Source organism: Malaya genurostris, chromosome 3 (assembly GCF_030247185.1).
Source record: "Malaya genurostris strain Urasoe2022 chromosome 3, Malgen_1.1, whole genome shotgun sequence".
Taxonomy (NCBI): domain Eukaryota; kingdom Metazoa; phylum Arthropoda; class Insecta; order Diptera; family Culicidae; genus Malaya; species Malaya genurostris.
Genome location: NC_080572.1, coordinates 230,580,022 through 230,602,586, shown reverse-complemented (window position 1 = coordinate 230,602,586; position 22,565 = coordinate 230,580,022). Strand labels below are relative to the sequence as shown.

At 30.1% G+C, this 22,565-nt stretch overlaps 1 protein-coding gene across 22 annotated transcripts in view; it reads left to right on the top strand.

Moving 5' to 3' along the window:
- Positions 1–22,565, top strand: part of LOC131438815 (glucose transporter type 1) — a 611,808-nt gene that overhangs the window by 446,500 nt on the left and 142,743 nt on the right. For all 22 annotated transcript variants that reach the window (XR_009230992.1, XR_009230990.1, XR_009230991.1 and 19 more), the window contains 3 exons: positions 21,047–21,171; positions 21,260–21,538; positions 21,625–21,812. Coding sequence is in view for 19 of the 22 variants with exons in the window: in XM_058609122.1 (XP_058465105.1) it covers positions 21,047–21,171; positions 21,260–21,538; positions 21,625–21,812 (592 nt within the window). In the remaining 3 variants the exon portion in view is untranslated. The remainder of the gene's footprint in view (positions 1–21,046; positions 21,172–21,259; positions 21,539–21,624; positions 21,813–22,565) is intronic.

Here is a 22,565-nt window from a genome sequence, read left to right as displayed (position 1 = left end):
TACAGTTTATTGACACTGGTTTTCACACTGACGTCTGGTATTTCAAAAATGGGCTTGTATAGTTGGGTGTAAATAACTGAGAATTTTGAAAAATAAATTTTATTTTCGATTTCACGATTTTTAGAAAGTTCATTTGATTACCTACAACTTCTTCTTAGACATATTTTTGTAGAAGCTATAGATTTCTAGTTATAATTGATTGAAAATAATGCTGTTAAAAACACATTATATTTGCATTTTTTTGTCGTGAATACGACTTACTTTACTATGGGGCGCCTTTTCAAAATTTACCCTCTGAGAGAGTGATAAGTTTTTGATCGTGAATATCTCCTGTTGTATCTAATGAATCGACATAATTCTTGCTACATGCCATCAGAAATATGAACACAATTTTATGATAAAATTTTCAGTTCTGTGACATAATCTCAAATAGATCAAAATTAAACTTTTCTTAAATGTTTGGTATAAACGAGTATCAAAGAGGATAATTCATAAGGCGCGTTTGTCTTTCTCCTATTTTGAAAGCTCATAGCTCAATGATCTATAGAAGGATTAATATAATCTAACTACCAATAGAATCGAAAATTTTCAACTTGAACGTGTATTGCAACAACATTGAAGTTTTTCAATAATACACTATTGAAAAACCTGTTTGATTTAACCCATGACAGCACCAGCCAATCAGAACGCGAGATGTCTGCTTCTGTACAAGAGCATCCATATAAAAGTTAAGTGGTTCATTTTTCCTACCATTTGCTGAGCAACTGTTCCCGAAACAAGACACACACGAGAGCAACATCGAGGACCTGTCGTCTCACTGTTTCCCGTTCTGCGATCAAGAAAAGGAATTTTGGCAACGGGGCTGTCCGTACACCGCTGCCAGTAGCAGGTATAAAATGAAATGTGATGTGAGAAATAGCGTCACTTAAGTTAAAGCAGCTACTCTGAACGTACGAGACACCGTCAGCACGATGGCACCGAAAAACGGTAGAAAGGCAGCCAAAAAGTCCAGCAAGGCTCATTCAAAGCACTTTTATTGCTAAAGATAATCATAAAGAACTAGTTGAATTTTGTCGCTTTCCTATCAGTTTCCGAGCAACTGTTGCCAAGAAGTTTAAATAATTTGCACCGTCACTAACACATTCGATTACGAACGAAAATGCGAAAGCAAAAGTGATGATGTTGAACACATCTCTATACTAGTATACAAATATGCCGTGCGAAACAGAGTTGCCACGTATACAGATCAATAAGTATTTTTATCGTGAATTCTTTAGTATGCGGCCGAAAACAAAAATGAACAAATTGTTAGAACAAAGGTTTCCACTTGATTTGTGCATTCTACTTTCCAGGCGTATCAGCAGTGTTGCATCCAGTATCCGTAAACAGAGAATATTCACTGACGGACACAAGCGTTCCAACAGGCATCGTTTCTCTTGCAAGCTCTCTCACTGAGAAGCTGCATGTACTGTCATTACTAATGTATGAGTTTCACTGAGAGAGATATTCCGTCAGTTCAGTCTGATGCTCACTTGGAGACGAATCAACATGACTGAAATCTTAGAATGACGATCAATTTTTAAAATTTCCATCGTGATCATCAATTGCAAGGCAAACGTTTTCTCGGTATGACTTAGTTCTTAGAAGGAAAATAAAAGTGCATTCGCAATGATGTGATGTCAGAAAATGATAATGAAGATCAAAGTATTATCATTTTCAATTTACTATAAAACTATAAACAGACCGTTTTAAAAACAAACAGAGAATGACCGATCTGTTCTCTCATTCGAAATATTTTACTCTCTGCGTGTAGCCACTCTCGCGTCACTGTTGTTCGTGTTCGCAGTACGCTACCCATGGCATGAATTCGATCAACGTTGAATGACGATCACTTTGGTTCGTGACGGAACTACTTCGTATGTTTTGACGTGTGGATGATGATCACGACTCAGTGCAACTCTGCGTATCAGAACTGGCTAAACTTAAAGCAATCTTAAATATTTCTTTATCACAATGATCTGGTCGTCCCTAAAAGGACGGGGTTTTTGTTCAACTCTTCGCCGTTACGGATTGCCAGCTGCAAATGGCGAGGAAAGATTTTCGTTTTCTTGTTGTCACGGGCAGCGTTACCGGCCAATTCCAACACTTCGGCAGCCAAGTACTCCATCACTGCTGCCAGATAGACTGGCGCACCGGCACCGACACGCTCGGCGTAGTTTCCCTTCGCGGAGCAGACGATGGATTCTGCCAACTGGAAACTGCAGACCAGCACGGTTCAAGCGGGACTTTGCCTTGCCCTTAACTGTTCCTCCTGTGTGCGTGTTTCTGCGTAAAAATTTCACAAGATGCTTTTAACAGCTAGACAGTCAATTCAGTTTTACTGGCTGCCGCTCTACTAACTCTCTCTTTTATATCGTTTCACTGTTTCCCGTTCTGCGAACAGGAAAGGAATTTTAGCAAAGGGGCTGTCTGTACACCGCTGCCAGTAGCAGGTATAAAATGAAATGTGATGTGAGAAATAGCGTTATTTAAGTTAAAGCAGCTACTCTGAACGTACGATACACCGTCAGCACGATGGCACCGAAAACCGGTAGAAAGGCAGATTTTCATCAAGATGGAGATTAAAATAATTTGTACCGTCACTAACACATTCAATTACGAACGGCAATGCGAAAGCGAAAGTGATGATGTTGAACACATCTTTATACCAGTATGGGGTCGTGTGAAAATATGCCATGCGAAACAGGGTTGCCATATATACAGGTTAATCTGTATTTTATTTATACATAGATATATGAACAGATTAATCTGTATTATAATTATCATTATTATTATTATTTTTATTATTATTATCATTATTATTATTATTATTATCATTATTATTATTATTATTATCATTATTATTATTATTATTATCATTATTATTGTTATTATCATTATTATTGTTATTATCATTATTATTATTATTATCATTATTATTATTACTATCATTATTATTATTAAAATAACTCTTGCATACCAAAGTTCGTCGATACATTTCAGACCAGGCCATTGCAATTGTCTCGTACTGAAATTTCGAGAAGAATCAGATATCTTCGAACTTCATAGCTTCAATAAAAATACACTACAAAATGTAGAATAGTAGCTGTTTAAAGTAACTAATCTGTACTTTAATGTAGGTGCATCGCTTCAAACTCTATTAGTGAAAAAGAGGAAAGCTTGCACAATGCATACTCAACTCACTGATACTCGGAAAAGTGATGGGAGCGTGTCAGTTTTGTCGTATTCACGACATCCAGTTATGTCTCTGACATTACCCACCCGCCTTTTTTTTTACTTTTTACTTTTTTATTTATAACTTCTGGCCAGTCAGTAATTTTTACTTTTTTCGGTTTCTATTACGATATCAAACTAACTAGAGATTATAAGAAGGAAGAGCAAGGATGTGAAGAATAAAGTGCGGAAAAGTGAGACGTGACAAGGATCATTTAAGTAAGCAGAAGGCTTCTCGTATCTAAACTTTTACCTTCTACCAGAGGAGTCGAACTTAGGCATCTTAGCAATACGAGTCATCCGAGTCTCTGATATGTCACAAAGTAAAGGCAAAGGTCGTTTGCCATTTACTATCCGAACCGGCAAAAGTAAAGTTACGAGAAGTTGTCACATTCTGCCCACGACGGCTTCTCACACAATGCGTTTCATTGTGTTGATATTTTCTCATCTCTATATAGTTAGTTATAACACCGGAATGGAAGATGCGTCCCAGGGTGCAAGCGGCGCACGGACAGCGCTCCATTCATCGCTGTGTGTGATGGAATCCCATCAAATTTTTTACTTTTTACTTTTTTATTTATAACTTCTGGTCAGTCAGTTATTTTTACTTTTTTCGGTTTCTTTAACGATATCAAACTAACTAGAGATTATAAGAAGATAAAGAATATGAAATTATAGAGCCATAGTACTCAAGGAAGAGCAAGTTTAGATACGAGAAGCCTTCTGCTTGCTTAAATGACCCTTGTCACGTCTCACTTTTCCGCACTTTATTCTTCACATCCTTGCTCTTCCTTGAGTACTATGGCTCTATAATTTCATATTCTTTCTCTTCTTATAATCTCTAGTTAGTTTGATATCGTTAAAGGAACCGAAAAAATTATATTTGCAGTTACAGCTTGACTGAGCTGGAAGCAAAACGAGTGCATTATTCCGCTTGGTTCCGGTCCAAAGCTCAGTTCCAGTACCAAGAATTCCGTTCAGTATTGAATCAATTGCGGGACGTTCGCAGAGCTAGTTCCCCTTCAAAGAAGACCAATTGCGTCATTCTGCTGCTGGTCGTTTACATTGTAGCAAAATACAACGAAAAGTGGACAACGATGGGGAACATTATTTAAAATGTTATCTAAAGCACTATAACTATTGTTTCTTTGCAAATTGGAGATAAAAACCGTCAATTTAGTGTAAATCTAGAACAAATTGATAAGCTTTGTGCAGTTCAAAATTCACTTTTAGTCGTACAAGACTAAAATGTGAGGATCGGAGTTTTTTACGCTCCTCCGTAATATAAAATGGTGCACACTAACTTTTTTTTTCCTCACTAATAACTCTAACACCGCGCAAAAAGTTTATCAAAAAATCTAACCAGACTGAATGCAGAAAATTCGAAGGCAAAACTTGCCCAATCAACTCCGGTCGCCCCTATAGATGAAGCCTGCTGATTGCAAGGCATCTCGATTATGATAGTTTTAACAGATTGAATTCCAGGTCCAGGTCCAAGTTTTGCTTATAACATCGATTTTATTCAGTTTAATTGGGGCTCATGAGCTCATGTTCCCGAAATCATGAGCCGTTTTGCTCATTAGTGTAATTTGAATTATACCAAAATAGTTCATAAATCATTCGAAGCCAGGATGAGATTAAATTTGGTAAATGGGCTCAAATGCAAAAGTTGGTGATGTTAAACTATGTTAGTTAATGCACAATTTCCCTTCATTACAATGTAACAACAGACCTCAATAGATTCCTTTTTTTTGGTGCAATATCCCTCCCACACATTATCGAACACCAAACTCGTATGGTGGAACAGGTTCAACGCCTCTGGGGTGTAAATTGTAACCTTGCAGCTCGTAACTCGTCATTATCACCTAATATACAACGGGAAACTCTAGCTCGAGGTCCAGGCGCGTTGAGGCGCAGCCAGTGCCACTCTCTGTCCATCCGTTGCCGTTCGTCGGTCTGACTCGGGACTCGGGACCAGGAACCGATCATTGGTCGCATATGCGTAAATCAAATATTAGCTAATAATGATCCGGAAAATTTGCATAATTTGCAGACACGGCTGCTTCGGCTGTGGACACACAAACGTCATCACAATGGAATAATGAATTCCTGACTCATCAACTATGCCATATCGGGACATTTCGTGCAAGCAATTCGATCGAAATGGGAATTACTAATGAAACATGTGACCCGGAGAAGGAGTTGTTGCAAGCTCCAAACCGGTTCGGAAATTGTTTGGACAACGTAAATTACCCCGTGTTCCGCCAGGACGTGGTGTGTAACTCTAATTGGTGGAATTCGGGACATGTGTCAGGACTGTCACAATTTTCCGTTGTTTGCGTTATGATTAGATGATAGCATTCTGCAGTAATATTTGAATAATTTGTTATCTGCGTACGAACGAAATTAGAATTAATATGCATGATCCGGACTGACAATGTATAAGCAATTGTGCATTGTGGAAAACCTGCTGCAAAGCACCGAACAGTTTGTGGAACTGAGAGGGCCATGGGCAGGCTCATTTTTAACTAGTTTTCGAATTAGATGTTCAGTTATTTTCATTTGTTTTCATCTTTCGGATATTTTGAACAATATATTTTCCACTTACGAGGTCTGTTCAAAAAATACCCGGAATTCTCATTTTTCTAAAAAAAATATTTATTTATTCGTCTACATCTATATGGTCCCCTTCAAAGTAATCCCCCCTAGATATAATACACTTATGCCAGCGTTTTTTCCAGTCTTCGAAACACCACTGATAGTCACTTTTTGTAATGCTCTGTAGCACTCTCAGCGATTCTGCCTTTATCTCTTCAATCGATGAAAAACGCTGTCCTTTCATGGGTCTTTTCAACTTTGGGAACAGGAAAAAATCACACGGAGCGATATCTGGTGAATAAGGAGGTTGGGGCATGAGTAAAGTCTTGTTTTTAGCCAAAAAAAAATGATCAAAATTCAGCAGTTTTGGAACGAATTTTGCTGCCACTCGTTTCATGCCCAAAACATTTGAAAAAATATGATGGCATGAGCCAACTGATATGCCAACTTCATCAGCAACTTCTCTAATAGTGATTCGGCGATCATCCATAATCATTTTTTCCACTTTTCCCACATTTTCATCGATTATTGACGTGCTGGGTCGACCGGAGCGTTCGTCGTCTTCAACGTCATCGCGGCCATCTTGGAAACTCGTAAACACTTGTTTTTTCATAGCAGACTCACCGTAGGCTCTCTGTAACATTTCGCACACTTGGTTACACTTTATTTCATTTTTCACGCAAAATTTAATGCAAATTCTTTGACTCTTCAATTCTTCCATTGCTTAAACTAACAAAAATCGCCGAGCTCAAAAAAACACGTCTACACCAGCCGCTACAAGACAGAATGTAAACAATGAATACAGCTGAAAATTTCACCATACATTAGGGACATATATATGTACCAACACAATAAAAAAATTTTTTTGACCACCGGACTCTCCAGACGCGCGCAATTAAAAAATTCCGGGAACTTTTAGAACAGACCTCGTACATTAAGAATTGATAGCGCAGATAGATAAAAGGTGTTTATGGTTCAAGTTATTTCTTCTTCGAAAAGTAGAACAATTATCATCTTCTACTGTCCTTTCAGATTAGAAATTCTCTTTATGTTAGAAAATTGTTAAAAATATTAGAGAAGGGTTTCGTGCGTAAGAATGAAATGTTCAACGCATTTCCATGAGTCGTCAACTTTTTTACTGTTTCATGACAGGTAAGTTCGATTTTATTCATCATTGTATTCTGCTTGAAGTCGGAAAACACAAAATAATCGCTGGGAGCTAAATCTAGCGAAAATGGTGGGTGTCGTAGAAATTCCAATTTTAATTAAGGAAATTTAGTCATCGTAACGATAAGTTGTTTTTGATCAACTGTGAGAAAACGGTGCCGATCCCCTATTTCAGAACCAGTTTTTTTTTTCAAATTCAGATGTTCATGCAAAATTATAAATACACTTTCTTTTCAAATTTTTACGATGTCAGGTATCTTCTGCAGCCTCACATTTCGGTTTCCCATAACGATGGATTGATCCTTTAAGACGCTCCAGAACAACAATGGTTGATTTGCTTAGAACAGAGTCCGGATGGCGTTTTTTAAGTCATTTTGTTTGTTTGCACAGTATTTTTTGTTGTCATCAAAAGCACTGTTCGATCCACACACGAAATTCTTTTTACTGCATTGTTTCTAATTTTCCAAACGTAGTGTCACTCAACGCACAAAAACTAACACACTGATGAACCGAATGTCATGAAATTTTGACAGATGACAATCTGAAGGATGACTCTATTGACCGATAGAGGGTTATTTTTTAATTACTAACGCTATCTGTCTGTCAGACCGGGGACTTAGTAACCAACGTGTTACAGGCTGCATCATAATTCATAATAAAGTCTGTCTACGTTAAATGTCGGAACCCAAAATAAAATATGTTAGTTCCTTCCAGAAAATTTCTCGAACTTTTTTTTTCATATAGTCGCCATTAGGTGCAGTGCAGAACAGTTCGAATTTAGATGATTTCTAAAAACTAAAACAGTGCAATTTGAACCGTGCGTTTGATTTCCAACCCCGCACATAGGGCCAGAAAGTTTTTCTGGTACAAAGAAGCGAATGACCTTAAGGTTAAAACCTATATAATCGAAACAAAAAAAAATAACGTTTTTAACCAAACCCCTAGATAATCCTAATTTTCTGAGGTCGCTAATCCGATTTTCTGAGATGAAAGAGACAGTAATCCAATAGCCTACCATTACATTTTATCCAGATCCGACATCCGATTACGAAGTAACGGGGTAAAATGAGCCAAAAAAGTGATCTCGATTTTCTTAGAGACCGTTCGACTATTTTCACAATTTTCACAATTTTCACAATTTTCACAATTTTCACAATTTTCGCAATTTTCACAATTTTTACAATTTTCACAATTTTTACAATTTTCACAATTTTCACAATTTTCACTATTTTCACTATTTTCACTATTTTCACTATTTTCACTATTTTCACTATTTTCACTATTTTCACTATTTTCACTATTTTCACTATTTTCACTATTTTCACTATTTTCACTATTTTCACTATTTTCACTATTTTCACTATTTTCACTATTTTCACTATATTCACAATTTTCACAATTTTCACTATTTTCACTATTTTTACTATTTTCACTATTTTCACTATTTTCACTATTTTCACTATTTTCACTATTTTCACTATTTTCACTATTTTCACTATTTTCATTATTTTCACTATTTTCACTATTTTCACTATTTTCACTATTTTCACTATTTTCACTATTTTCACTATTTTCACTATTTTCACTATTTTCACTATTTTCACTATTTTCACTATTTTCACTATTTTCACTATTTTCACTATTTTCACTATTTTCACTATTTTCACTATTTTCACTATTTTCACTATTTTCACTATTTTCACTATTTTCACTATTTTCACTATTTTCACTATTTTCACTATTTTCACTATTTTCACTATTTTCACTATTTTCACTATTTTCACTATTTTCACTATTTTCACTATTTTCACTATTTTCACTATTTTCACTATTTTCACTATTTTCACTATTTTCACTATTTTCACTATTTTCACTATTTTCACTATTTTCACTATTTTCACTATTTTCACTATTTTCACTATTTTCACTATTTTCACTATTTTCACTATTTTCACTATTTTCACTATTTTCACTATTTTCACTATTTTCACTATTTTCACTATTTTCACTATTTTCACTATTTTCACTATTTTCACTATTTTCACTATTTTCACTATTTTCACTATTTTCACTATTTTCACTATTTTCACTATTTTCACTATTTTCACTATTTTCACTATTTTCACTATTTTCACTATTTTCACTATTTTCACTATTTTCACTATTTTCACTATTTTCACTATTTTCACTATTTTCACTATTTTCACTATTTTCACTATTTTCACTATTTTCACTATTTTCACTATTTTCACTATTTTCACTATTTTCACTATTTCCACTATTTTCATTATTTTCACTATTTTCACTATTTTCACATTTTTTTATTGCTATTTTTGCTATTGTTGCTATTTTTGCTATTTTTGCTATTTTCACTATTTTCACTATTTTCACTATATTCACTATATTCACAATTTTCACAATTTTCACAATTTTCACAATTTTCACAATTTTCACAATTTTCACTATTTTTACTATTTTCACTATTTTCACTATTTTCACTATTTTCACTATTTTCACTATTTTCACTATTTTCACTATTTTCACTATTTTCACTATTTTCACTATTTTCACTATTTTCACTATTTTCACTATTTTCACTATTTTCACTATTTTCACTATTTTCACTATTTTCACTATTTTCACTGTTTTCACTATTTTCACTATTTTCACTATTTTCACTATTTTCACTATTTTCACTATTTTCACTATTTTCACTATTTTCCCTATTTTCACTATTTTCACTATTTTCACTATTTTCACTATTTTCACTATTTTCACTATTTTCACTATTTTCACTATTTTCACTATATTCACAATTTTCACAATTTTCACAATTTTCACAATTTTCACTATTTTCACTATTTTTACTATTTTCATTATTTTCATTATTTTCACTATTTTCACTATTTTCACTATTTTCACTATTTTCACTATTTTCACTATTTTCACTATTTTCACTATTTTCACTATTTTCACTATTTTCACTATTTTCACTATTTTCACTATTTTCACTATTTTCACTATTTTCACTATTTTCACTATTTTCACTATTTTCACTATTTTCACTATTTTCACTATTTTCACTATTTTCACTATTTTCACTATTTTCACTATTTTCACTATTTTCACTATTTTCACTATTTTCACTATTTTCACTATTTTCACTATTTTCACTATTTTCACTATTTTCACTATTTTCACTATTTTCACTATTTTCACTATTTTCACTATTTTCACTATTTTCACTATTTTCACTATTTTCACTATTTTCACTATTTTCACTATTTTCACTATTTTCACTATTTTCACTATTTTCACTATTTTCACTATTTTCACTATTTTCACTATTTTCACTATTTTCACTATTTTCACTATTTTCACTATTTCCACTATTTTCATTATTTTCACTATTTTCACTATTTTCACATTTTTTTATTGCTATTTTTGCTATTGTTGCTATTTTTGCTATTTTCACTATTTTCACTATTTTCACTATATTCACTATATTCACAATTTTCACAATTTTCACAATTTTCACAATTTTCACAATTTTTACTATTTTCACTATTTTCACTATTTTCACTATTTTCACTATTTTCACTATTTTCACTATTTTCACTATTTTCACTATTTTCACTATTTTCACTATTTTCACTATTTTCACTATTTTCACTATTTTCACTATTTTCACTATTTTCACTATTTTCACTATTTTCACTATTTTCACTATTTTCACTATTTTCACTATTTTCACTATTTTCACTATTTTCACTATTTTCACTATTTTCACTATTTTCACTATTTTCACTATTTTCACTATTTTCACTATTTTCACTATTTTCACTATTTTCACTATTTTCACTATTTTCACTATTTTCACTATTTTCACTATTTTCACTATTTTCACTATTTTCACTATTTTCACTATTTTCATTATTTTCACTATTTTCACTATTTTCACTATTTTCACTATTTTCACTATTTTCACTATTTTCACTATTTTCACTATTTTCACTATTTTCACTATTTTCACTATTTTCACTATTTTCACTATTTTCACTATTTTCACTATTTTCACTATTTTCACTATTTTCACTATTTTCACTATTTTCACTATTTTCACTATTTTCACTATTTTCACTATTTTCACTATTTTCACTTTCTTGCTTTTGCTATTTTTTGCTAGTTTTGCTATTTTTGCTATTTTTGCTATTTTTGCTATTTTTGCTATTTTTGCTATTTTTGCTATTTTTGCTATTTTTGCTATTTTTGCTATTTTTGCTATTTTTGCTATTTTTGTTATTTTTGCTATTTTTGCTATTTTTGCTATTTTTGCTATTTTTGCTATTTTTGCTATTTTTGCTATTTTTGCTATTTTTGCTATTTTTGCTATTTTTGCTATTTTTGCTATTTTTGCTATTTTTGCTATTTTTGCTATTTTTGCTATTTTTGCTATTTTTGCTATTTTTGCTATTTTTGCTATTTTTGCTATTTTTGCTATTTTTGCTATTTTTGCTATTTTTGCTATTTTTGCTATTTTTGCTATTTTTGCTATTTTTGCTATTTTTGCTATTTTTGCTATTTTTGCTATTTTTGCTATTTTTGCTATTTTTGCTATTTTTGCTATTTTTGCTATTTTTGCTATTTTTGCTATTTTTGCTATTTTTGCTATTTTTGCTATTTTTGCTATTTTTGCTATTTTTGCTATTTTTGCTATTTTTGCTATTTTTGCTATTTTTGCTATTTTTGCTATTTTTGCTATTTTTGCTATTTTTGCTATTTTTGCTATTTTTGCTATTTTTGCTATTTTTGCTATTTTTGCTATTTTTGCTATTTTTGCTATTTTTGCTATTTTTGCTATTTTTGCTATTTTTGCTATTTTTGCTATTTTTGCTATTTTTGCTATTTTTGCTATTTTCACTATTTTCACTATTTTCACTATTTTCACTATTTTCACTATTTTCACTATTTTCACTATTTTCACTATTTTCACTATTTTCACTATTTTCACTATTTTCACTATTTTCACTATTTTCACTATTTTCACTATTTTCACTATTTTCACTATTTTCACTATTTTCACTATTTTCACTATTTTCACTATTTTCACTATTTCCACTATTTTCATTATTTTCACTATTTTCACTATTTTCACATTTTTTTATTGCTATTTTTGCTATTGTTGCTATTTTTGCTATTTTCACTATTTTCACTATTTTCACTATATTCACTATATTCACAATTTTCACAATTTTCACAATTTTCACAATTTTCACAATTTTTACTATTTTCACTATTTTCACTATTTTCACTATTTTCACTATTTTCACTATTTTCACTATTTTCACTATTTTCACTATTTTCACTATTTTCACTATTTTCACTATTTTCACTATTTTCACTATTTTCACTATTTTCACTATTTTCACTATTTTCACTATTTTCACTATTTTCACTATTTTCACTATTTTCACTATTTTCACTATTTTCACTATTTTCACTATTTTCACTATTTTCACTATTTTCACTATTTTCACTATTTTCACTATTTTCACTATTTTCACTATTTTCACTATTTTCACTATTTTCACTATTTTCACTATTTTCACTATTTTCACTATTTTCACTATTTTCACTATTTTCACTATTTTCACTATTTTCACTATTTTCACTATTTTCACTATTTTCACTATTTTCACTATTTTCACTATTTTCACTATTTTCACTATTTTCACTATTTTCACTATTTTCACTATTTTCACTATTTTCACTATTTTCACTATTTTCACTATTTTCACTATTTTCACTATTTTCACTTTCTTGCTTTTGCTATTTTTTGCTAGTTTTGCTATTTTTGCTATTTTTGCTATTTTTGCTATTTTTGCTATTTTTGCTATTTTTGCTATTTTTGTTATTTTTGCTATTTTTGCTATTTTTGCTATTTTTGCTATTTTTGCTATTTTTGCTATTTTTGCTATTTTTGCTATTTTTGCTATTTTTGCTATTTTTGCTATTTTTGTTATTTTTGCTATTTTTGCTATTTTTGCTATTTTTGCTATTTTTGCTATTTTTGCTATTTTTGCTATTTTTGCTATTTTTGCTATTTTTGCTATTTTTGCTATTTTTGCTATTTTTGCTATTTTTGCTATTTTTGCTATTTTTGCTATTTTTGCTATTTTTGCTATTTTTGCTATTTTTGCTATTTTTGCTATTTTTGCTATTTTTGCTATTTTTGCTATTTTTGCTATTTTTGCTATTTTTGCTATTTTTGCTATTTTTGCTATTTTTGCTATTTTTGCTATTTTTGCTATTTTTGCTATTTTTGCTATTTTTGCTATTTTTGCTATTTTTGCTATTTTTGCTATTTTTGCTATTTTTGCTATTTTTGCTATTTTTGCTATTTTTGCTATTTTTGCTATTTTTGCTATTTTTGCTATTTTTGCTATTTTTGCTATTTTTGCTATTTTTGCTATTTTTGCTATTTTTGCTATTTTTGCTATTTTTGCTATTTTTGCTATTTTTGCTATTTTTGCTATTTTTGCTATTTTTGCTATTTTTGCTATTTTTGCTATTTTTGCTATTTTTGCTATTTTTGCTATTTTTGCTATTTTTGCTATTTTTGCTATTTTTGCTATTTTTGCTATTTTTGCTATTTTCACTATTTTCACTATATTCACTATATTCACAATTTTCACAATTTTCACAATTTTCACAATTTTCACAATTTTTACTATTTTCACTATTTTCACTATTTTCACTATTTTCACTATTTTCACTATTTTCACTATTTTCACTATTTTCACTATTTTCACTATTTTCACTATTTTCACTATTTTCACTATTTTCACTATTTTCACTATTTTCACTATTTTCACTATTTTCACTATTTTCACTATTTTCACTATTTTCACTATTTTCACTATTTTCACTATTTTCACTATTTTCACTATTTTCACTATTTTCACTATTTTCACTATTTTCACTATTTTCACTATTTTCACTATTTTCACTATTTTCACTATTTTCACTATTTTCACTATTTTCACTATTTTCACTATTTTCACTATTTTCACTATTTTCACTATTTTCACTATTTTCACTATTTTCACTATTTTCACTATTTTCACTATTTTCATTATTTTCACTATTTTCACTATTTTCACTATTTTCACTATTTTCACTATTTTCACTATTTTCACTATTTTCACTATTTTCACTATTTTCACTATTTTCACTATTTTCACTATTTTCACTATTTTCACTATTTTCACTATTTTCACTATTTTCACTATTTTCACTATTTTCACTATTTTCACTATTTTCACTATTTTCACTATTTTCACTATTTTCACTATTTTCACTATTTTCACTATTTTCACTATTTTCACTATTTTCACTTTCTTGCTTTTGCTATTTTTTGCTAGTTTTGCTATTTTTGCTATTTTTGCTATTTTTGCTATTGTTGCTATTTTTGCTATTATTGCTATTTTTGTTATTTTTGCTATTTTTGCTATTTTTGCTATTTTTGCTATTTTTGCTATTTTTGCTATTTTTGCTATTTTTGCTATTTTTGCTATTTTTGCTATTTTTGCTATTTTTGCTATTTTTGCTATTTTTGCTATTTTTGCTATTTTTGCTATTTTTGCTATTTTTGCTATTTTTGCTATTTTTGCTATTTTTGCTATTTTTGCTATTTTTGCTATTTTTGCTATTTTTGCTATTTTTGCTATTTTTGCTATTTTTGCTATTTTTGCTATTTTTGCTATTTTTGCTATTTTTGCTATTTTTGCTATTTTTGCTATTTTTGCTATTTTTGCTATTTTTGCTATTTTTGCTATTTTTGCTATTTTTGCTATTTTTGCTATTTTTGCTATTTTTGCTATTTTTGCTATTTTTGCTATTTTTGCTATTTTTGCTATTTTTGCTATTTTTGCTATTTTTGCTATTTTTGCTATTTTTGCTATTTTTGCTATTTTTGCTATTTTTGCTATTTTTGCTATTTTTGCTATTTTTGCTATTTTTGCTATTTTTGCTATTTTTGCTATTTTTGCTATTTTTGCTATTTTTGCTATTTTTGCTATTTTTGCTATTTTTGCTATTTTTGCTATTTTTGCTATTTTTGCTATTTTTGCTATTTTTGCTATTTTTGCTATTTTTGCTATTTTTGCTATTTTTGCTATTTTTGCTATTTTTGCTATTTTTGCTATTTTTGCTATTTTCACTATTTTCACTATTTTCACTATTTTCACTATTTTCACTATTTTCACTATTTTCACTATTTTCACTATTTTCACTATTTTCACTATTTTCACTATTTTCACTATTTTCACTATTTTCACTATTTTCACTATTTTCACTATTTTCACTATTTTCACTATTTTCACTATTTTCACTATTTTCACTATTTTCACTATTTTCACTATTTTCACTATTTTCACTATTTTCACTATTTTCACTATTTTCACTATTTTCACTATTTTCACTATTTTCACTATTTTCACTATTTTCACTATTTTCACTATTTTCACTATTTTCACTATTTTCACTATTTTCACTATTTTCACTATTTTCACTATTTTCACTATTTTCACTATTTTCACTATTTTCACTATTTTCACTATTTTCACTATTTTCACTATTTTCACTATTTTCACTATTTTCACTATTTTCACTATTTTCACTATTTTCACTATTTTCACTATTTTCACTATTTCCACTATTTTCATTATTTTCACTATTTTCACTATTTTCACATTTTTTTATTGCTATTTTTGCTATTGTTGCTATTTTTGCTATTTTTGCTATTTTCACTATTTTCACTATTTTCACTATATTCACTATATTCACAATTTTCACAATTTTCACAATTTTCACAATTTTCACAATTTTCACAATTTTCACTATTTTTACTATTTTCACTATTTTCACTATTTTCACTATTTTCACTATTTTCACTATTTTCACTATTTTCACTATTTTCACTATTTTCACTATTTTCACTATTTTCACTATTTTCACTATTTTCACTATTTTCACTATTTTCACTATTTTCACTATTTTCACTATTTTCACTATTTTCACTATTTTCACTATTTTCACTATTTTCACTGTTTTCACTATTTTCACTATTTTCACTATTTTCACTATTTTCACTATTTTCACTATTTTCACTATTTTCCCTATTTTCACTATTTTCACTATTTTCACTATTTTCACTATTTTCACTATTTTCACTATTTTCACTATTTTCACTATATTCACAATTTTCACAATTTTCACAATTTTCACAATTTTCACTATTTTCACTATTTTTACTATTTTCACTATTTTCATTATTTTCACTATTTTCACTATTTTCACTATTTTCACTATTTTCACTATTTTCACTATTTTCACTATTTTCACTATTTTCACTATTTTCACTATTTTCACTATTTTCACTATTTTCACTATTTTCACTATTTTCACTATTTTCACTATTTTCACTATTTTCACTATTTTCACTATTTTCACTATTTTCACTATTTTCACTATTTTCACTATTTTCACTATTTTCACTATTTTCACTATTTTCACTATTTTCACTATTTTCACTATTTTCACTATTTTCACTATTTTCACTATTTTCACTATTTTCACTATTTTCACTATTTTCACTATTTTCACTATTTTCACTATTTTCACTATTTTCACTATTTTCACTATTTTCACTATTTTCACTATTTTCACTATTTTCACTATTTTCACTATTTTCACTATTTTCACTATTTTCACTATTTTCACTATTTTCACTATTTTCACTATTTCCACTATTTTCATTATTTTCACTATTTTCACTATTTTCACATTTTTTTATTGCTATTTTTGCTATTGTTGCTATTTTTGCTATTTTCACTATTTTCACTATTTTCACTATATTCACAATTTTCACAATTTTCACAATTTTCACAATTTTCACAATTTTTACTATTTTCACTATTTTCACTATTTTCACTATTTTCACTATTTTCACTATTTTCACTATTTTCACTATTTTCACTATTTTCACTATTTTCACTATTTTCACTATTTTCACTATTTTCACTATTTTCACTATTTTCACTATTTTCACTATTTTCACTATTTTCACTATTTTCACTATTTTCACTATTTTCACTATTTTCACTATTTTCACTATTTTCACTATTTTCACTATTTTCACTATTTTCACTATTTTCACTATTTTCACTATTTTCACTATTTTCACTATTTTCACTATTTTCACTATTTTCACTATTTTCACTATTTTCACTATTTTCACTATTTTCACTATTTTCACTATTTTCACTATTTTCACTATTTTCACTATTTTCATTATTTTCACTATTTTCACTATTTTCACTATTTTCACTATTTTCACTATTTTCACTATTTTCACTATTTTCACTATTTTCACTATTTTCACTATTTTCACTATTTTCACTATTTTCACTATTTTCACTATTTTCACTATTTTCACTATTTTCACTATTTTCACTATTTTCACTATTTTCACTATTTTCACTATTTTCACTATTTTCACTATTTTCACTATTTTCACTATTTTCACTATTTTCACTATTTTCACTTTCTTGCTTTTGCTATTTTTTGCTAGTTTTGCTATTTTTGCTATTTTTGCTATTTTTGCTATTTTTGCTATTTTTGCTATTTTTGCTATTTTTGCTATTTTTGCTATTTTTGCTATTTTTGCTATTTTTGCTATTTTTGCTATTTTTGCTATTTTTGTTATTTTTGCTATTTTTGCTATTTTTGCTATTTTTGCTATTTTTGCTATTTTTGCTATTTTTGCTATTTTTGCTATTTTTGCTATTTTTGCTATTTTTGCTAATTTTGCTATTTTTGCTATTTTTGCTATTTTTGCTATTTTTGCTATTTTTGCTATTTTTGCTATTTTTGCTATTTTTGCTATTTTTGCTATTTTTGCTATTTTTGCTATTTTTGCTATTTTTGCTATTTTTGCTATTTTTGCTATTTTTGCTATTTTTGCTATTTTTGCTATTTTTGCTATTTTTGCTATTTTTGCTATTTTTGCTATTTTTGCTATTTTTGCTATTTTTGCTATTTTTGCTATTTTTGCTATTTTTGCTATTTTTGCTATTTTTGCTATTTTTGCTATTTTTGCTATTTTTGCTATTTTTGCTATTTTTGCTATTTTTGCTATTTTTGCTATTTTTGCTATTTTTGCTAAATTGCTATTTTTGCTATTTTTGCAATTTTTGCTATTTTTGCTATTTTTGCTATTTTTGCTATTTTTGCTATTTTTGCTATTTTTGCTATTTTTGCTATTTTTGCTATTTTTGCTATTTTTGCTATTTTTGCTATTTTTGCTATTTTTGCTATTTTTGCTATTTTTGCTATTTTTGCTATTTTTGCTATTTTTGCTATTTTTGCTATTTTTGCTATTTTTGCTATTTTTGCTATTTTTGCTATTTTTGCTATTTTTGCTATTTTTGCTATTTTTGCTATTTTTGCTATTTTTGCTATTTTTGCTATTTTTGCTATTTTTGCTATTTTTGCTATTTTTGCTATTTTTGCTATTTTTGCTATTTTTGCTATTTTTGCTATTTTTGCTATTTTTGCTATTTTTGCTATTTTTGCTATTTTTGCTATTTTTGCTATTTTTGCTGTTTTTGCTATTTTTGCTATTTTTGCTATTTTTGCTATTTTTGCTATTTTTGCTATTTTTGCTATTTTTGCTATTTTTGCTATTTTTGCTATTTTTGCTATTTTTGCTATTTTTGCTATTTTTGCTATATTTGCTATTTTTGCTATTTTTGAAAATTTTGCTAATTTTGCTAATTTTGCTGTTTTTGCTATTTTTGCTATTTTTTTACTATGTTTGCCTATGTTTGCTATTTTGTTATTTTGGAAAATTTTGTTATTCTTAAAATTTTTAGTTTCTGGCAACTTTCGCAATTTTTGTTAAAATTGGTATTTCTATTATTGTTGTTATTTTTACTATTTTTTTGCTTTTGGCACATTTTGTTATTCTTGGTATTATTTAGTATTTCTGCTATTTTTCTATTTGGTCTGTTTATGCTAAAGTTGCAATTTTTGTCATTTTCGTTTTATTTTTATTTCTGCTATTTTCGATGTTTTCACTATTTTTGTTATTTTGTTGACTTTGCATTTTTTTTTTCTTATTGTGCTATTTTCACTATTTTTGTTGTTTTGCAAGTTTTGCAAATTTTCCTTTTTTGCTACTTTTGCTATTTTTACTATGTTTGCTATTTTTTCTATGTTTGATACTTTTGCTATGTTTGCAATTTTTGCTATTTTCCATGACACTGGAAAATATCGAGCCGCATAATTTTATATTTATTAGTTAACGAATTATTACCGGATTGTTTTTCCACGTTTTGGAAGTACCAGAAAAAGTGATTGTATAGTTCAAATTGGGAATCACTCCAGTTCTCAGAAACGGCAGGACCGATTTCTACAAACTTAGATCCAACTGGAAGATATTATAGTTGACATAGAATTTTGTACGACTTCGGCTTCCGGAACTAAAGAGTGATGTGTGATCGAACTCGCACCCCATCATTTAGAGCAAGAATGCAAAAAAACGGAAAAATCCGTTTGCTGTTGCTGTTTATATTAGTTACTGGCCAAACGAACAGATTTCAGCTATGAAGGTTCTAAGTTCCCGGTTCCGGAAGCAGTGGTCACAAAATCAAAAATAAAACTTTCTCTATTTGTTCAGAGACAGCTGTGTCAATTTTTCTCAAACTTAGAACTTAAATGAAAAGTTTTATGGCCTCATAGACTGCCATTCACTTTTGTTCGGATCCGACTTCCGGTTCCGGAACAATAGGGTGAAGCGAGCTTGAAATTTCAAACCGATAAAGCAAAAAACCAAAGGATTTTTCCAAACTTGACTCAAAACTGTTTACAAATTGAAAGAGTTACGCTAGTTTATGCCCAAATAAACCGTCTGGTTCTGATTCAATAAATAAATTTTTTAATGATTTTTTAGTAATATTTATGAAAATGTGAGTTGTATGAGAAAGGCATCATTACACCATTAGGTGGATTAGTACAGGCTTTTAATAAAGTCGTTACAATTACTTCAGTGATTTTGATCCCGTCCGTATAGTTATTTTCCCGAAGGTCTATTCCTGTGCGGCAATGACGATCTCGTTGCTCAAATTGTTTGTGTTTTATCGATGGGGCAATCTTTTGGAGGTCTTAATCGTTGATTTCAGCCACTGTTGCGATGCTCTCGTTTGGCGACGTATTGTCTTGTATAAACAGTTTTTTTCACTTCATGTTAGGACGCTTTGCAGCGATTTGGACATTCAATAATAACCAATCGGCGCCGAAGGTCATCCCAAATCCGTATCAGTATGACCAAACACGCATCCAAAGTGTACTCACGTTCGTGTTCTTGGTTTTGTTTCGGACTCAACATACGTGGCATCCAGCTTCTTCGATCAGTGCCAAAGATGTGACATGTGTACTCAGTACTAAACTTTGTGGCATCTGCTAGTTGCAGCGCATTATTGTAGCAATGAAGGTTACTTTTCATCCCACCTAGCAAATCTAAAATAAATCAAATCAATAAGATTTCCGAAGTGGGGACGGGTATAGCGTAATGGGTAAGTCGATACCTTTCACGCAGCCCACCTGGTTTGATTCCCAACCCCGCACATATGGTCAGAAAGTTTTTCTTCCCCGAAGAGGCAAATGACCTTAAGGTTAAAACCTCTGTTGAAGTTGTGTTGCCATAGAAATGCTTCGGATTATTAACTAATTTGAACATAAAAAAATTAACTTTAAGCACTGAATACGAAACAATTTTCAAAATCTTATTATTACTTACATATCAAAATTTGAAACTAAACAGAATCTTTAATACTGTGGAAAAGTGTTAAATTTCATTATTTACTACCGGTGATCTTCTTATTCAGCTTCAAAACAATGCAAATTTTATAATACTCGTTTCAAATCGATTTTTTTACATTTTCAGAAAAGGCGGCCTGCTGCTAAACAACGTGCTCGGTATCTCGGGTGCTTGCCTGATGGGATTCACAAAGATGAGTCATTCCTATGAAATTCTATTCCTCGGACGATTTATAATTGGTGTCAATTGTGGTGAGTATCTTTGACTTGTTTCTTTTTTTCTTTTACCGTTCAATTGATTTCTATTTCTAACTACGGACTACTGTGATTTTTCCAACAGGCTTAAACACATCATTAGTACCAATGTATATATCTGAAATTGCTCCATTAAATTTAAGAGGTGGTTTAGGTACCGTTAACCAATTGGCTGTGACCGTAGGATTATTATTATCACAAGTACTGGGTATAGAACAAATTTTAGGAACTAATGATGGCTGGCCCGTGCTGTTAGGGCTCGCCATCTGTCCAGCTGTATTACAATTACTACTCTTGCCTATCTGTCCCGAGTCACCTAGATATTTACTTATTACGAAACAGTGGGAGGAGGAAGCCCGGAAAGGTGAGTGGGAGTCGTCCAAAAACAAAATAAAAAAAGAACATTGCATCAACTTAGAAATAATGTTTTATCCCATTTTAATCCTACAGCTCTCCGGCGGCTGAGGGCATCCAATCAGGTAGAGGAAGACATCGAAGAAATGCGTGCCGAAGAGCGTGCACAGCAGTCGGAAAGCAGCATATCGACGCTCGAGCTGATATGCTCTCCGACGCTGCGAGCGCCCCTCATCATCGGAATTGTGATGCAGCTGAGTCAGCAGTTTAGTGGAATTAATGCCGTAAGTATTACTGGAACTTACCTGTGGCAACAGGTTGTGCAATGAACTGATCAGATGTCTCCATCAATTACACAGAATGAGAAAAATGTTTGAAAAATAACACGATCCTTGCTTGAGTGATATTATTTCTACTTCAGCAAAAAATATTCGAAGTTCTTGTAGTGAACTTTTATTTTTGAGTTACATAAAAAGAATCTCGGAAGCAGAATCCAAACCTTTTTCGAACTGTTAAATGGTTTCGGCTGCCGAGACATGTTTCCTAAGATGTGCTTTCGTTAATGCCCAAAATTCCTCAATTGGTCGAAGTTGTGGGCAATTTGGTGGATTCATGTCTTTTGGGACGAAAGTGACATTTTTGGTAGTATACCATTCTACCGTTGATTTCGAGTAGTGGCAAGAAGTAAGATCCAGCCAGAAGACAACAGGATCCTTCAATCATGGGTAGAAGTCGTTTTTGTAAACATTCCTTGATATATATTTCGCTGTTCATTGAAGCAGTTGTTGATGAAGGGTTTCGAAATCTTACCGCAGCTACAAATTGCTTGCCAGACCATAGCTTTCTTACCAAATTTTTCGACTTCAATCGATGTCTCGGACTGGTTTAACACTTGCCCTTCTCGCATCGTATAATATTGTGGTCCCGGCAAGAATTTGTAATCGAGTTTCACGTAGGTTTCGTCGTCCACGATTATGCAGTTCAAATTTCCAGCAAGAATCGTATTGTACACCTTTCGAAGCCTCGGCCTGATCGAT